General features: G+C 45.7%; 1 protein-coding gene and 1 long non-coding RNA gene across 18 annotated transcripts; both read left to right on the top strand.

The window, feature by feature from the left end:
* Window positions 1-283: 283 nt before the first annotated feature.
* On the top strand, window positions 284-2592 carry LOC311442548. Its single transcript, XR_014696734.1, has 2 exons — window positions 284-1022; window positions 1289-2592. It is a non-coding gene; the product is annotated as an uncharacterized lncRNA (long non-coding RNA).
* Window positions 2593-2998: 406 nt separating this feature from the next.
* LOC311442545 (uncharacterized protein) lies at window positions 2999-15031 on the top strand. 17 transcript variants are annotated; one of them, XR_014696728.1, is made up of 12 exons: window positions 3487-3548; window positions 3822-3882; window positions 4043-4093; window positions 4225-4284; window positions 4545-4585; window positions 4863-4916; window positions 5017-5126; window positions 6202-6309; window positions 6429-6478; window positions 6578-6646; window positions 6872-6965; window positions 7885-8036. XR_014696728.1 is itself a non-coding variant. In XM_084531884.1 (12 exons), exons 3-7 carry the CDS (start codon window positions 4055-4057, stop codon window positions 5046-5048), a joined length of 255 nt encoding a protein of 84 aa, XP_084388010.1. In that variant the 5' UTR covers window positions 3487-3548; window positions 3822-3882; window positions 4043-4054; the 3' UTR covers window positions 5049-5126; window positions 6202-6309; window positions 6429-6478; window positions 6578-6646; window positions 6872-6965; window positions 7885-8036. The 17 variants fall into 17 exon arrangements, 6 of the variants coding, with proteins under 6 accessions (XP_084388006.1, XP_084388010.1, XP_084388007.1 ...); XM_084531884.1 differs by having other exon boundaries at window positions 4225-4301; window positions 4863-4928; XM_084531880.1 differs by lacking the exons at window positions 3487-3548; window positions 4545-4585; window positions 5017-5126 and adding exons at window positions 2999-3044; window positions 3264-3372 and having other exon boundaries at window positions 4863-4965.
* Window positions 15032-15220: the final 189 nt, after the last annotated feature.

The raw sequence follows: 15220 nt of genomic DNA, 5'->3' as shown, positions 1-15220 counted from the left end.
ATCCAATAAATCGAAGCTTGCTGATCACTCATAGTGAGTGTCCCTGTCTTCTGTCGACAACAAATGGCGCCCGAACAGGGACCCCGCTGGCGGTGAACCTGCGAGCCACGGATCGACGGAATAAGGGAAGGAAACAAGTCCTGCAATGCAGCTCAGGAGGTGGAAGGGACGAAAATGCTGAATCCTCGCACCCGGGAGCACCTATAGAGGGTCCCGCCGGCCATGCGTCGCCGAGGTCTTGCAAAGGCTGCAACAGCACTGACGTAAACAAAGGTATGGAGAGACAAGCGACGTATGATCTGCTCAAGTGCTTTTTAGAAAAGTAGAGCACGCAGGGTATAGACTGTAAAAAGGAATTGCGGAGGGATGCGGAAAAAGGAATTGCGGAGGGACGCGGGAAATTGAAGTAATCGCGGTGCGATGCGGGACATCCGAGATCGAGTTGCTACAGTAGACCAGAGGCATCAGTGGACAACGGCAGCTGACCCTCACTGTGTGGTGAGTCGGCACAGAGCAGAGGGGTGGACATCAGGACCCTGCAGACTGTCAGATGTAACCATGGAAGCAGCGGCGGCTGTGCTGCTTCTCTCTGGCATTCATTTTATAAGAGGTTTATCTTGCAATGCAAAAAAGACTATTCGTCCCCAGATCGGTGTTATAACTGTGTTTCTGGATAAGATTCCGTGGGGTTGCCACATTCTATGGATTAGTAATGACGACTTAGCTCTATTGCGGGGCAGGAGTGCAGAGATGCAGATTACACTGCCAAATGACCACCGGCAGACTTGAGGAGACACTGCTCGGCTGCAGGGATCGGCTGCAGCGTGGACGCCCCTAGGTGCACCCTGAGCGTTTTTGCTCGGAGGGGACTCCACTCTCAGCTGCTCACCACAGGAGCAAAGATCTCCTGAAGCTGCAGACAAACAGTATGTTTTCAGCTGCTGGAGGAATACTAACTGAAGTGTTAATAATTGTATGTGTTATTCTTAAATGTCCAGGTATTTTGTGTTGAAAGTATTTGTGTAAGGGTAAGGTTTTAAAACAAAGTGTTGCAAGTCACTTCACGAGGAACACAATGAGAGACAATACTTGTTTGTTGGGTTATGATTCTAAATTATATTGGCCGCACGTATTGTTTGCTTATCATTCTAAATTATATTCTCGTGGTATGATTGAGGTTGTGGTATGATTGAGATTGAGATGTGCCAGAGGCCTCTGGGTGTGCAATTGTGCTGTGTGTGCGAGTGTGCTATGTACTGTGTTAGTGAGAGCGTGCTTATTGCCATAGTGCAGGTTGCCATAGTGCAGGCTGAAATCATAGGAAATTAGTGCCGGCAAAAAAATCATAGGAAAATGAAGGATGACGTAGCCCTAGATTCATTACAGTGCCTTTTAGAAAAATGGGGAGTCGATTGTAAGCAACTAGCAGGACTAGTTGCGATCGGTCGAGCAAAATCATATTTCACAAGTATGGAGTCAAGGACTGGGGGCTTTGGGAGCTGAAGCAAAATCTAATAACAATCCGATGTGGAATAATGACACTGCAAAGGCTCTGCCACCTGGCATGTTTTTGATTTGCGGGGATCGTGCATGGCAAGGAATACCTGCCAACGCGTTTGGGGGTCCATGTTATCTAGGGCGACTCACATTGTTCGCCCCGGACTTATACAGTCTCCGGAACCAGAGCTTGTCGCAGAGATCCAAACGAGCTCTTAAGACTTTAGGTTCTGACTGTGATGATGGTGTAGAATTATGGGGCGCTGCTGAGAGAATATTTGCTTCATTAGTTCCAGCAGTGGGAACTGCACATGCTTTGGCTAGCATTAATAAGCTTGCTTGTTGGGCTGTTAAGCAATCAAATGTAACAACTGAAATTATTACTGAAATGGCACAAGATATGGATAGTCTTAGGCATGTTGTGTTACAAAATAGGGCTGCAATTGATTTTTTGCTTTTAGCGCAAGGACATGGATGTGAAGATTTTGAAGGAATGTGTTGTTTCAATCTTTCAGATCATGGTCAATCGATTCATGACCAGTTGAAATGGTTGATGCAGCACACAAAGAAAATTACAGTACAACCTAGTTGGCTTGACAATTGGTTGCAGTCCATCTTTGGGGGTCTGTCTAACTGGTTAGTGAGTCTAATCAAAGAGGGATTTCGCTTTCTGCTTATAGTTATATTGATAAAAATAGCTGCGCGAATAATTTTTGGTTGCTTAACTAAGAAGCTTGAACAAGTCACAGAAAAGGTATTAGTAGTCCAAAATAAAAACGGGGGAATTGTAGAGGGATGGTTAACTGAGATAGGTCACGTAGACATAAAACAGCTGAATCTTTACAAGTTGGACAAACATCGCACACAACTTGTCTGAGCCAATCAGACACAAGGACACAATATCCGTTGGCGGTTTGGGAAAGTACCGACTGTGTTATTTCGGTCGAAAGGATGAGGAAGAAGCTGATAAGATAAGGACGTAGGGGGACCAATCATGAGCTTAACTTTTGTAATATGTATGAGCTAATTATATGTTAAGGAATAAAAGGCGTCTGAGCTATCCAATAAATCGAAGCTTGCTGATCATATCACTCATATTGAGTGTCCCTGTCTTCCTTCCGTCGACAACACTCTGGCATGCTAGTGATTGCTGGTTCTCTGTTTTTGCAAGTGATAATGAACGTGTTTGACGTAATTCCATTTGAAAAAGTTCCAGTTACTTGACTGGTCTGGTCGTGTTGTTATTTCAATATTAAAAGCTGTAGCAAAAGCATGGGGATTGTTGCTTCTAGAAACACCCCAGGTCTCTTGTCTGTTCTCTGCATGATGTTCAGGTAAAGCAGATTTAAAAAAAAAAAAACACAAATAAACAAACAAAACAAACAAAAAAAAAACAGCTACTGCTCCTCCTGCTCTGCTCCTACTTCCTTGTGCTTTGTCCCTCCCCTTTTCCAGGTGATAGGGTTTGGATATTGGGCGGGGCCAAATGGTATATGAGCCCCAGGCATGACATCAGAGAGCTCCTTCTGCCTGGGCTGCTCTTTGGGGTAAGTGTTTTGTTTTCCTTCAGTCAGTTGCAGGGTTCTCTAGGCAGGCTGGAGTCTATGGATTTCTGGATTTCTAAGTGCTTGGAATTCACTTAACAGAGGAATATTTAGTAGAGGTTGCTGGCTCTTTTTTTTTTTTTTTTGATGGTGGGATGCTCTTCTTTTTTTGAGCTATATTTTAATCTCTAGATGTACAAACCTACTTGTGTAATTTTCCAGGGGACTAAAACCAGCTTCATTTCATGCTACATGTGGCTTGGCAGTTTAGATGCAGCATTACCAAGAGCCTGAGCAGGGTTGTATCAGTCTGCTCTTTCCTCTGCAAAGGGTAAGTCTGTGATTACCTCTGCAGGGGCTGCTGTGCGTGCACGTCTTTTTGGCATTTATGGATCTCAGTGGTTTTTTTTGTGTGTGTGTATATTCTAAGCTTTTATTTTTTGAGGGGCAAATAGTGTGTGTGCTGAGCGTGGTTGGCAGGAGGAGGTGGGGAGCTGCTCAGGACTGGTAGGTTTGGTTTCTCAGAGTGTGCGGCAGCCTTCCTATGCGACGCGACTGATTATTGGGTGGGAATGTTCCAGTTTGTGTGTCTTAGCCATTGTAGCTTGTGTAGTGTGTGTTGTGTGGCCCAGGCAGAGTTTGCTGTGGCACTGTGAGCGAAGAATCTGAGTTAGAGCTGGTGAGCAGCTGAAGTACAGGAGCTGGGAAAAGAGAGGTATTGCAGCAGGTACGCTGTGGTTGTGAGGTGCCTCAGAGTGTGCTTTTCTCTCGTCTCCACAGGTGCTTTGTGCAGTCGTGGACAGGGAAGGGAAATCCTCATGTCACGAAGCACTGAGGGAAGGTGAGTGTTGTCAGCCTGGTCATCCCTTATCCGAAGCGAAGGGAAGACGCTCAGGTGTTTCCCTGTGAGGGTCCGAGGTGAGGCTGTGTGGGATAGAGGAGCAGTGTGGCAGGTGGTTGCTTGCAAGCACAGTGGTCATTGTGTCCTTTTGTGTTCCCAGGTGGCGTGGGTGATGCTGGCCGCTCCTTTCAAGCTTGGACCTAATTTGCAGGTACAGAGGCAAGTGGCCTGCTGTTTTGAAAGGATAAAACTAAAGATGGGGTCCCTTTTGTTGTTGAGGGATGGGTGCTACTGCTGTCAGCTGAATGTTTATCTTCTGCCTGTGTTTTTCGTTTTGTTCAGGCTGAAACGCAGTGCGCAGTGCAGGACGTCTTGACCCGAGCTGCCTCTGCAGTGACTCTGGTGCGTGATGAGCAGAGGTAACTGTTTTTGGGGCGCGGTTGTCACTGCAGTTATTTTCGTACATCCAATAGAGTAAAATTCCAGTTTGTCTTTTAGAGGTGCTATAAGTGGGTAAAGAGAACAGATGGAAGTGTGTGCCACGTGGGGTAGGCAAGCGGCTGAGGTACAGGAGGGGATGAGAGTATGTGATTTTTTTTTTTTTTTTTTCTGGGGATGAAATGGAATTAATTTTGTTGGTGTATAATGTGTTCTGCTCCTAGATTTTTCTTTCAATGTGAAGAAAAGTTTGAGCTAATTCCAGGTAAGAAAGTTCCAGTTACTTGCTGGGTCGTATTGTCCTTTTAATATTCAAAGCTGCAGCAAAAGCATGGGGATTGTTGCTTCTAGAAACACCCCAGTTTTCTTGTTTGCACTCTGCATGCTGTTGAGCTAAAGCAGACCAAAAAAAAAAAAATAAATAAAGGAAACACACACACACACACACACACACACACACAAAACCAACAATAACAAAAAAAACCCACCATTGGGTGACGTGTTGTGAACGCAACGATCATTTAATCCCTTTGTTTTCCCAGGTGGTGTGGATGACACTGGCTGCACTGTTGGAGCTTGGACTCGGAGAGGAACACGTGAGCACAATCGTATGTTGCATCAGTAGTGGTCAGCATTGTGGAGAAGGTGAGCAATGGGGCTGGCGTCCTAGTGAATGCTGGTACTCTGTTTTTGCAGCTGATGATGAGCCTGGCAATTGCCTAAGATGACAACCAGTGCCTGTGCGTTTCTTGAAGCGGAGGGACTTTACCATTCAGCAACCTGAGAGCTAAGCTGGGGGGCACCTGGTATTTGCATATCTGGGGTGGCTAATGGGAGCTGGGAGTCAGAGCAGCATGGAGCCAGCTGGCTGACTAGACTTGGTTCCACGGTGAGGGTGGTTCAGGCTGGGTCACGTTCAGGCTGCTTGTGGCTGGGTCACCAGGCTAATAGAAGAAGCGGGATTATTTTGTAGCGTGAGTGCGTGCGCCAGGCAGGACAGTTTCCTTCTGTTTGTCTGTCTTGTGTTGCTTCTGCGATGTCTGTTCTGTGCTTCTCGGGTCTTGATATCCTCCTAGCTTTTGACACTGGACTGACCAGACAGGGGACTTGGTAGCGGTGCTGAAGGGCCTCAATGCATGTTTTGTCATCATGACTCTGATCTGAGCACTTCTTGTGTTGCAGTCACTGCTTAAAGAGCAGGTCTGTTTCAGGTCTCGTGCATCATATTCGGTTTGAGATCGCGTCTGTTTCCATCCTCACTCTTGCAGAAGTCATCTGGGCCGCATCAGGAGCTCTTGTTGGGAATTGATTTCCTAAGCGTCGTCTTATGGGGTTTTCAGTCCCCATCCTTCTGGTCTGTTGTCTTGAAGGCAGGCTTTTTCGGCCTCCATCATCCCAGTTCTGGCAGTTGCTTCCAGTCGCGTGTCGTGACATTTGAGTCTCCTCTAGGGTCTGGTGCAGAGCACCTGTTCTGACTTGCTGTTGCCATAGGGCTTCCCTCCGGGGGTCTCTTTTTCTTGCGCCTTGTGTTGTGTGTTTTGTTTGTAGTGTTTGTGGCGTGGCTGTGTGTGTATGTGTTTGGTCTGGAGCTGTCCTGCCTGGCAGTTAGTGATTAATGTGGCAGTGCATGGGTGTACTAATACATTGTCTGGACTGTTTTGGCAAAGGCATCCGGTCTGCCTCTGGGCACGTACTGAAGGGCAGCAGGCACAGTCATCTCAGTGTTGTTTGTCAGATGTGGGGGGGGGGAGAGTATATCTGCTTGTGAGCAGCTGCTCGTATAAGTGCTTGAACGGTGTGCTTGAGGAGGTCTGTTGAATCTTGAAAGGTTACAGATATGGGGTTTTGAAATGTTTATTCTTATTTCTTTCCTGTCCCCAGTAGAGTGTAAACCTTTGGAACCTGTCACAGGAAAGAGCTCCATCTGGAACTGTTCAGCACTGGGTAGGCAGCTCAGTGACAGGCTTGATCTACTTCTGAGGTGCTGAGGTAATGGGGCTGCTGTTTTGAAACGATAATTTGTAAATGGGGTCCCTGCTGTTGTTGAGGGATGGGTTCTAATGCTGGCTGCTGAATGATTATATTGTGACTGTTTTCATTTGTTAAAGCTGCAACACAGTGTACAACGTGGGACTTGAGCATAGCTGCTTTCGGCAAGGTGAGCGATGAACAGATGTAGCAGGCACTTTAGGGGTGCAGTTGTCACTGCAGTTAGTTAACTACACAAAATACAGTAAAAATCCTGTTTATATTTCAGAGGTGTGTTGTAGCTGGCTTAAGAGAGCAGATGGAAGCATCTGCCTCTAGGGCAGGTGAGGGGGCAGAGGTAAGGGAGCAGATGAGAGTAACTGTCCTAGCTGTGCTGTGGCTTTGGATGCTGCTTAGGCCTATGCTTTTCTTTTTGTTTCACAGGTGTTTCGCACAGGCTCAGAGGGGCTAAGCTGCACTCTGAAGAGCAGCACGAGAAGGGCGGGCTGTTTGTGAGCTGGATTGGAGCAGAACTGCCAAGTAGCACGAGGTGACTGCGAAGGGTATCCATCTTGCTTTGCAGGTGCCATGGCAGGCTCTCCACAGAAGCGGTTGAGGATTTGAGAAGAGGTTGCAGATCATCGAGGAGCGATACCTGCAGGGACGGCTTGAAAACGGTATGGCTGCTTTCTCTTCTGTTTATCAGGTGTCCCAGGCAAGGTGGGCTGTGATGTTAGTCTTTAGAATCGGAACAAAGCAGGTGCTGATGGCGGTCTTCTTCGGTAGGCAAAGAGGTGCCCAAAGCCCTGTCCTGTGTAGCCTGAGCACACCTTGCTGAGGATGAGGTGTCCTTTCTACCAGTTCCCAAAACTGTGTTGAAGCTGAAATGCTGCGTCTGTGTTTGGGTTGGGGTTGCACCTTGGTGAGTGTAGGGATGGATTTTAAGTGGGTGCAGCGGAGGGCCTGGACCCAGTGTCCTGTAATGTGTTTTAACACATCAGTATAGCCTTTTGGTTCTCAGCTTACTGAAGTAAGTGATTTTTCCTGCGAGTGGAATGGAATTGAATTCTTTTTTGGCATGTAATCAGTTCTGCTCCTAGACTTTTCTTTCTATGTAAATAAAAGCTTGAGCTAATTCCAGATGAAAAAAAAAAAAAATTCAGCTATTTGCTTGGTCATTTTGTCCTTTTAATATTCAAAGCTGTAGCAAAAGCATGGGGATTGTTGTGGAGGAATGGTTAAGTGAGGTAGGACACATGGATGTTGAGCAGTTAGGAGGTCATGGGCTAGGGAGGTACCATACTCAACTCATATGAGCCTGGGCACGTGCGCAGCCGGTTGAGAACCAATCAGGCCCAAGGACACGATGCCCTTGTGTAGTTGGGAAAGTCTCTAAGGCGGGACAGTAGCTAAAAGAGGGAGGAACTAACTGACAAGATAGGAAAGTGTTAGCCAATCCTGAGCTTAGTTTTTGCAATATGTATGAGTTGATTATGTTCGAACTAGATAAAAGGTGACTGAGCTATCCATTAAAGTTGAAGTTCACTGTTCACTCATATTGAGCGTCTGTGTCTTCCTTCCGTCGACAACAAATAGCGCCCGAACAGGGACCGATCTGAACGGGATTTGGACACTGCTGGCGGTGATCCTGGGCCACGGTTGGACGGAATAAGGGAGGAACCGGTCCTGCAACGCAGCCCAGGAGGTAGAAGGGACAAGAATCCCCACACCCGTGTCGGGAAGGTGAAAGGGACGTGGAGTCCCCGCACCCGGGAGAGGATCCCACCGGTCACGCGTCGCCGAGGTCTGAAAGGTGAAAGGGACGAAAACTTGGAGTCCCCGTACCCGCAGCTCGGAAGGTGGAAGGGAGTCCCCGCACCCGGGATGAGCCTATAAAAGGTCCCGCCGGAGAAGCGCCGCCGAGGTCTTTGCAAAGGCTGCAACCAACGTATATAAAGGTATGGAGGGACATCGGCGTATGCTTTGCTCGAATGCTTTTTAGAAAAGCGGAGCACTTCAGATATAGACTGCAAAAAGGATTTACCAGGATTATTAGCATATGGAGTAATGCAGGGTTGTTTTATCAATCCTGATACAGTTTTTGAACAAACAGAGTGGCGTAAATTTGGGGACAAATTGTTTGATGAAGTTATTAATGAAAATAAGGCTGCTAAAAAATTATTGAAGCCTTGGAGAGCAGTCACTAACGCCTTAGTTATACATCAGGCTGAGCAGAGAGTCGCTACTGCTGGTACAGAGCGACTGGGATTGCCGGGAAGTGTTGGAGCTGGGGATTGCCCACTGCCGCCTTCAGTGAGAACGATAACGCTGCCTCAGGGGGCTACGGGGCAGTGGGAGCCTCCCCCCCCCCTCAGTCACCGCCACGAGCAGTGCTGCGCTCGGAGTTCCGCGGAATCGAACGGCAGCTGACCCTCACCGTGTGGCGAGTCGGCACAGAGCAGAGGGACGGACATCAGGACCCTGCAGCCTGTCTGATGTAACCATGGAAGCAGTGGCGGCTGTACTGCTTCTCTCTGGCATTCTTTTTATAAGAGGTTTACCTTGCAATGAAAAAGGGATACTAACTGGAGTGTTATTAATTGTATGTGTTATTCTTAAATGTCCAGGTATTTTGTGTTGAAAGTATTTGTGTAAGGGTAAGGTTTTAAAACAAAGTGTTGCAAGTCACTTCATGAGGAACACAATGAGAGGCAATACTTGTTTGTTTGCTTATCATTCTAAATTATATTCGTGTGGTATGATTGAGGTTGTGGTATGATTGAGAGTGAGATGTGCCAGAGGCCTCTGGGTGTGTGAGTGTGCTGTGTACTGTGTTAGTGAGAGCGCATTTATTGCCATAGTGCAGGCTGAAATCATAGGAAATTAGTACTGGTCGAGCAAAATCATGTTTCACAAGTATGGAGTCATTGTGCGAAGTAGCCACTTGGAGAAACTTAAGGGAACGTACTGTTTAAAACTTTTTGATCGTAATGAGTCAATTCACAAATCCATTACTTTCTTGAAAGAGCACATGAGGAAGAGTCAATATGGTATCAATCCTTTCAATCAATGGTTCACTGATTTAATTGAAACAATGCATAGATGGTTACTGGGATTAGTCAAAGAGGGATTAAGGATTTTGTTCACTGTGGTGTCAATCATCATTGCATGTAGTATTGTGATAAATGTGGTTAAAGAGTTACTTGCAAAAATGTTATAAAATGTTATAGAGATTTTGAAGTGGTGCCAGAAACAGGTACCCAGTGGATCACTGCAAAGTGGACTGAAGCAGCTTTAGAATCTGCACACCCTGAAGACGACCAGGAAGAGGTTCCTGATAATCATTCTGACAATGATGTGGGCTGTGACACCTCGACGACTATCAAGAACAGCCTTTGATCACCATCAAGTGATTAGGTTTAAGTGTGTTACTACTAAGTTGTGTTACTTACTATTAATTGTGTTACTGTTAAGTGCTTACAGTAATTGTAGTGTTATTAGCGTTAAGTTGTATAGTTGTGTTATGTTATGTACCCTTTCAGAACATGCTTGTTTGGGGTCCCGATAGGGGATCCAAAGGAACTGAGTGAAATGTTAGCACCATACTCTGCCCGTATTACTCTGCTTAATGGATCTTTTTCTGACTGTAGGAACTGCACACGCTTTGGCTAGCATAAATAAGCTTGCTTGTTGGGCTGTTAAACAGTCAAATGTAACCACCCAAGTTCTTTCTGAAATGTCGCAAGACACGGAAAGCCTAAGGCACGCTGTGCTGCAAAATAGGGCCGCTATTGATTTCTTGTTCTTGGCTCAGGGACATGGGTGTGAAGATGTAGAAGGAATGTGTTGCTTTAATCTTTCCGACCATGGTCAGTCAATTCACGACCAGTTGAAATGGTTAAGGGATCATACACAAAAAATTGTGGTACAAGATAGTTGGTTTGAAGGTTGGCTTAAATCTGTTTTTGGGAACATGGGTGGATGGGTTTTGTTAGTTAAAGAGGGACTTTGCTTTCTACTTATAATTATATTGATTATAATTGCTGCATATGTAACCTTTAACTGCCTAACTAAGAAACTAGAGCAACTCACAGAGGAGGTATTTGTAGCACAAAATAAAAATGGGGGAATTGTGGAGGAATGGTTAAGTGAGGTAGGACACGTGGATGTTGAGCAGTTAGGAGGTCATGGGCTAGGGGAGGTACCGTACTCAACTCATATGAGCCTGGGCGCGTGCGCAGCCGGTTGAGAACCAATCAGGCCCAAGGACACGATGCCCTTGTGTGGTTGGGAAAGTCTCTAAGGCGGGACAGTAGCTAAAAGAGGGAGGAACTAACTGACAAGATAGGAAAGTGTTAGCCAATCCTGAGCTTAGTTTTTGCAATATGTATGAGATGATTATGTTCGAACTAGATAAAAGGTGACTGAGCTATCCATTAAAGTTGAAGTTCACTGTTCACTCATATTGAGCGTCTGTGTCTTCCTTCCGTCGACAACAGATTGTAGCTTCTAGAAACACCCCAGTTCTCATGTCTGCACTCTGCATGCTGTTGAGCTAAGCCATATAAATAAGGTAATAAAACCACAGCTGCTGTTCCTCTTCTTTCTGCTTTTTTTGTGCTTTCCCCCTGCACTTTCCCATGTGATTGGCTTCAGGTTCCAGGTGGGACCTAATAGTAACTGAGTTGCAGGTGTGCCATCAGAGAGCTTCTTCTGCCTGGGCTGCTCTTTGGAGTAAGTGCTTTGTTTTTCCTTCAGTCAGTTGCAGGGTTCTTTAGGTGGGTCAGAGTCTATGGACTGATGCATTTTCAAGTAGAAACCGGTACGCATATCTTTTTGAGGTGGCAACTGGTAGGATCTGTCATAGTAAAGCAATCTAAGTAGTAGGTGCCTGTATTGCACGCAGCTCTTCCTCAGGTGAGTAGTTATTACAGCAGTTTTACGGATAGTATGGCGATGTTATTTTGTGTGTTTGCTTTGTGTTTCTGGGTCCCTTATGATTTTTTCAGAATTACAGGGCTTTTTGTGAGTCTTTGCCTTTATGTCAAATCTTATCAAAGTCACAACCTTGGTGGCAAAGTGATGGAGCAGGGTTTAGGAGAAATGTATCATCGAAGCGCCCTGTGTGAGCATGTATCTGAAAATGGCAGCATTGGGCATATAAGCAGTGGTCTTTCTCAGGGTTAGGGGCGGTTTGTTATATTTCTGGAGCTTTTGCCTGTGTGTTTGCTGTCTGTCGAGTCGTTAGACCATAAAGCCTTCTAGGCTTTATGTGCATGGAATTCACGTATTTGAGGTATGTTTATGAGGGGTTGCCAGGTACGTTGTTTTTGGGAAACCGTGGGGTACGGTTTCTTGACCGCATAAGTGCAGTACTGCCAAGAGACTGAGCAGGGTCACCTTCTTCATCACTGAAGAATAAGTCTGTTTGGGCCCATTTCGGCGCGGCGCCGCCCGGGCACATTTCTCAGTTGGAGCTACTGAGCAGGTGAGTTAAAGGAACCAGGAACAGAGAGGTATTGCACAATGATATGTTGCATTAGTAGTAGTGAGCGTTGTGCAGGAGGTGGGTATTAGCTCTGGCATGCTAGTGAATGCTGGTTCTCTGTTTTTGCAAGTGATGATGAACCTGTTTGACATAATTCCATTTGAAAAAGTTCCAGTTACTTGACTGGTTGTGTTGTCCTTTTAATATTAAAAGCTGCAGCAAAAGCATGGGGATTGTTGCTTCTAGAAACACCCCAGGTCTCTTGTCCTCTGCATGTTGTTCAGGTAAAGCAGATTTAAAAAAAAAAAAAAAAAAAATGAAAATCTGCTGCTCCTGCTCTGCTCCTACTTTCTTGTGCTTTGTCCCTCCCCTTTACAATGTGATTGGGTTTGGGTGCTGGGCAGGGCCAAATGGTATATGAGCCCCAGGCATGGCATCAGAGAGCTCCTTCTGCCTGGGCTGCTCTTTGGGGTAAGTGTTTTGTTTTCCTTCAGTCAGTTGCAGGGTTCTCTAGGCAGGCTGGAGTCTATGGATTTCTGGATTTCTAAGTCCTTGGAATTCACTTAACAGAGGAATATTTAGTAGAGGTTGCTGGCTCACTGTTCTTTGCGATGGTGGGATACGCTTCTGTTTTTTGAGCTATATTTTAATCTCTAGATGTACAAACCTACTTGTGTAATTTTCCAGGGGACTAAAACCAGCTTCATTTCATGCTACATGTGGCTTGGCAGTTTAGATGCAGCGTTACCAAGAGCCTGAGCAGGGTTCTATCAGAGTCTGCTCTTTCCTCTGCAAAGGGTAAGTCTGTGATTACCTCTGCAGGGGCTGCTGTGCGTGCACGTCTTTTTGGCATTTATGGATCTCAGATGTTTTTTTTTTTTTGTGTGTGTATGTTCTAAGGTTTTGTTTTTTTGAGGGGCAAATAGTGTGTGTGCTGAGTGTGGTTGGCAGGAGGAGGTGGGGAGCTGCTCAGGACTGGTAGGTTTGGTTTCTCAGAGTGTGCGGCAGCCTTCGGGTGCGATGCGACTGATTGTTGAGTCTCTCCTGGGGTCTGCTGCAGAGCACCTGCTCTGACTTGCTGTTGCCATAGGGCTTCCCTCTGGGGGGTCACTTTTTCTTGTGCCTTGTGTTGTGTGTTTTGTTTTAGTGTTTGTGGCGTGCCTGTGTGTGTATGTGTTTGGTCTGGAGCTGTCCTGCCTGGCAGTTAGCAATGACAGCTAACGTGGCAGTGCATGGGTGTACTAATATATTGTCCGGACTGTTTTGGCAAAGACATCCAGTCTGCCTCTGGGCACGTGCTGAAGGGCAGCTGTCACAGTATATCTGTTTGCGCACAACTGCTTGTTTACCTCTATTCATTTAATAAATTGTAAAATTTAATTGCAATCCAATTTGGGACCCAGTCATGTATGACAACTGGGGGCTTGTCCGGGAGGGCTTTGGTTCCTGAATTCTTACTTGATCTAGGAGAGGCGCCCCACCATTTGGTGGCTGCTGTTCGAGTCAGGTCGGGACTAATGGCATCTTGAACCTGAATAAAGGTAAGCAAAGGTTTTGATTTTTTTTCAGTTCCCTTGCTGGCTGCAGCACTATATTTTGCCCGTAATTCTGTGTGTGAAGATCTGAATGAAGACAATGGAGTCATAAGCGTTTAAAACGTATACTGTTCTGTTGGGTGGGTTTCGGTTGCCTGTGTGTGTAAGAGTGTGACTGAGACGGAATTCAGTTCCGAAGCGATTGTGGAGGTCTTCTAACCACGGTTCCAATCTCCTGCTAGGGACTTGGCCAGTGAAGGAACGAAGGGATTCCTATAGGATTTGTGGGTGGGTGATAGATCTTAAATCCTCTGTAAGACACTCTTATTAAGGTAACCAAGGGCTGTGGGAATTGCCACAGTAACATTCCTAGATGGGTCAGACAAAATCGAAGACCAGGGACCAGAAGAAAGGGAGCAAATTACCAGACATACCACCAGAAAGTCCATTAGGAATAACGGTTAGAAATTGGAATGAGAGGGGCCCCAGAAAAGGAAAAAGTAAATAAAAAACGGTCCAGTATTGTGTGATAGAATGGCCAAAGGAGCCTTTAACACCACATATCTTTCAGCCTGCTTTTGGATCCTTTGAAGACTGTATTTGTCAGGCCTTAAATACACATGTTAATTCGAGGGAACCTTTTTGCTGGGAAGAAAGTGATTATGCAGGATTATGGATCAGGAGGACTTCATGTCCTTTTCCAGCCTCAATATTTACACTAAAAGCAGATAAGAAATTTGAAGAAGAACAAGAACAGGAAAAAGGAAAAGATAATAAACGGGAGCCGTTGGATAACCTACCATCTCCATATCCTAACAATCCACCTCCGGTGGCTGTGGTATCTCCAGCAGTACCACCATTGCCCCAGCTTTCAACACCATCAGCACGAGAATGAGACCGACCACCGGCTGCATGCACGAGAAGTAGTACTGCCGTATCTGAGAGAGCTCCTCTATATCCCTTAAGGGAGGTAACTGGTGTATAACTGGGTTGGAGTTTTAACAGGGTTTTAATGGTTTCAGGGTTAGCGTGTTAGTGTTTTAGAGTTTTTTTTTTTTTTTTTTTTTTTTTTTTTTTTTTGGGATGGAGTATTGCTATGTTTTTTAGGGTTAGGGTCCTAGGGTTTTATTTTTGGTCAGTTACTTAGGGTTAGTGTGTTAAGATCCTTTTTTTTTTTTTTTCTTTTTCTTTTTTTTTTTTTTTTCAGGTTAGGTTCTCCAGGGTTAGGGTTTTGAGCATCTTAGTTTTTTGGGTTATGGTGTTGAGCATCCTAATGTTTTGTGTTAGGGCTTTGGGTTTTAAGCATCCTAATTTTGGGGTTAAAGTTTTGTGTGTCTTCATGTTTTCAGTTTGTGCTTAGAGCGTCCTAAAGTTTTGGGTTTTGGTTTGTGTTTTGAGCGTCCTAATGTTTAGAGTTACGGTTTTGAGCATCCTACTGTTTTGGGGTGGCTTTGGGTTTTGTACATCTTAATTTTGGGGTTAAGGCTTCAAGCGTTCTAATTTTGTTGTTTAGGGCTTTGAGAATCCTAATGTTTTGGGTTTGGGTTTTGAGCGTCTTAAGTGTTTGGGTTAGGGCTTTTAGGCATAGTACTTCAGGGGTTTAGTGTGGTAAATAGCTTGGGTTATGCCTGTAGCGGTTTCAAAGTTTTTTAGTGTTACGGGTTGAGGCTTTTTTGAAAGGCCGGTAAGTGCTTGGGTTACAGTGAGTGCCGGTAAATGTATTTCTCGAACACTCGGCCTGTGATTGTTCAAGCCAGCTACCTGGGGAATGCTGGTAGGCGTAGTTTTCCGGCACCGGGCTTCCGGGAGGCCATGTTATTTGCCCAGAGTATGCCGGGAGATGTAGTTCTCGGCCTCTGGACTTCCGGGAGGCCATGTTGAGTGCCCAAAGCATGGTGGGAGGTGTAGT

This window comes from Aythya ferina (genome assembly GCF_964211825.1).
Source record: "Aythya ferina genome assembly, chromosome: 11".
In the NCBI taxonomy this organism is placed as follows: domain Eukaryota; kingdom Metazoa; phylum Chordata; class Aves; order Anseriformes; family Anatidae; genus Aythya; species Aythya ferina.
The sequence above is the reverse complement of the archived record's forward strand: the minus strand, read 5'-3'. Positions and strand labels throughout refer to the sequence as shown.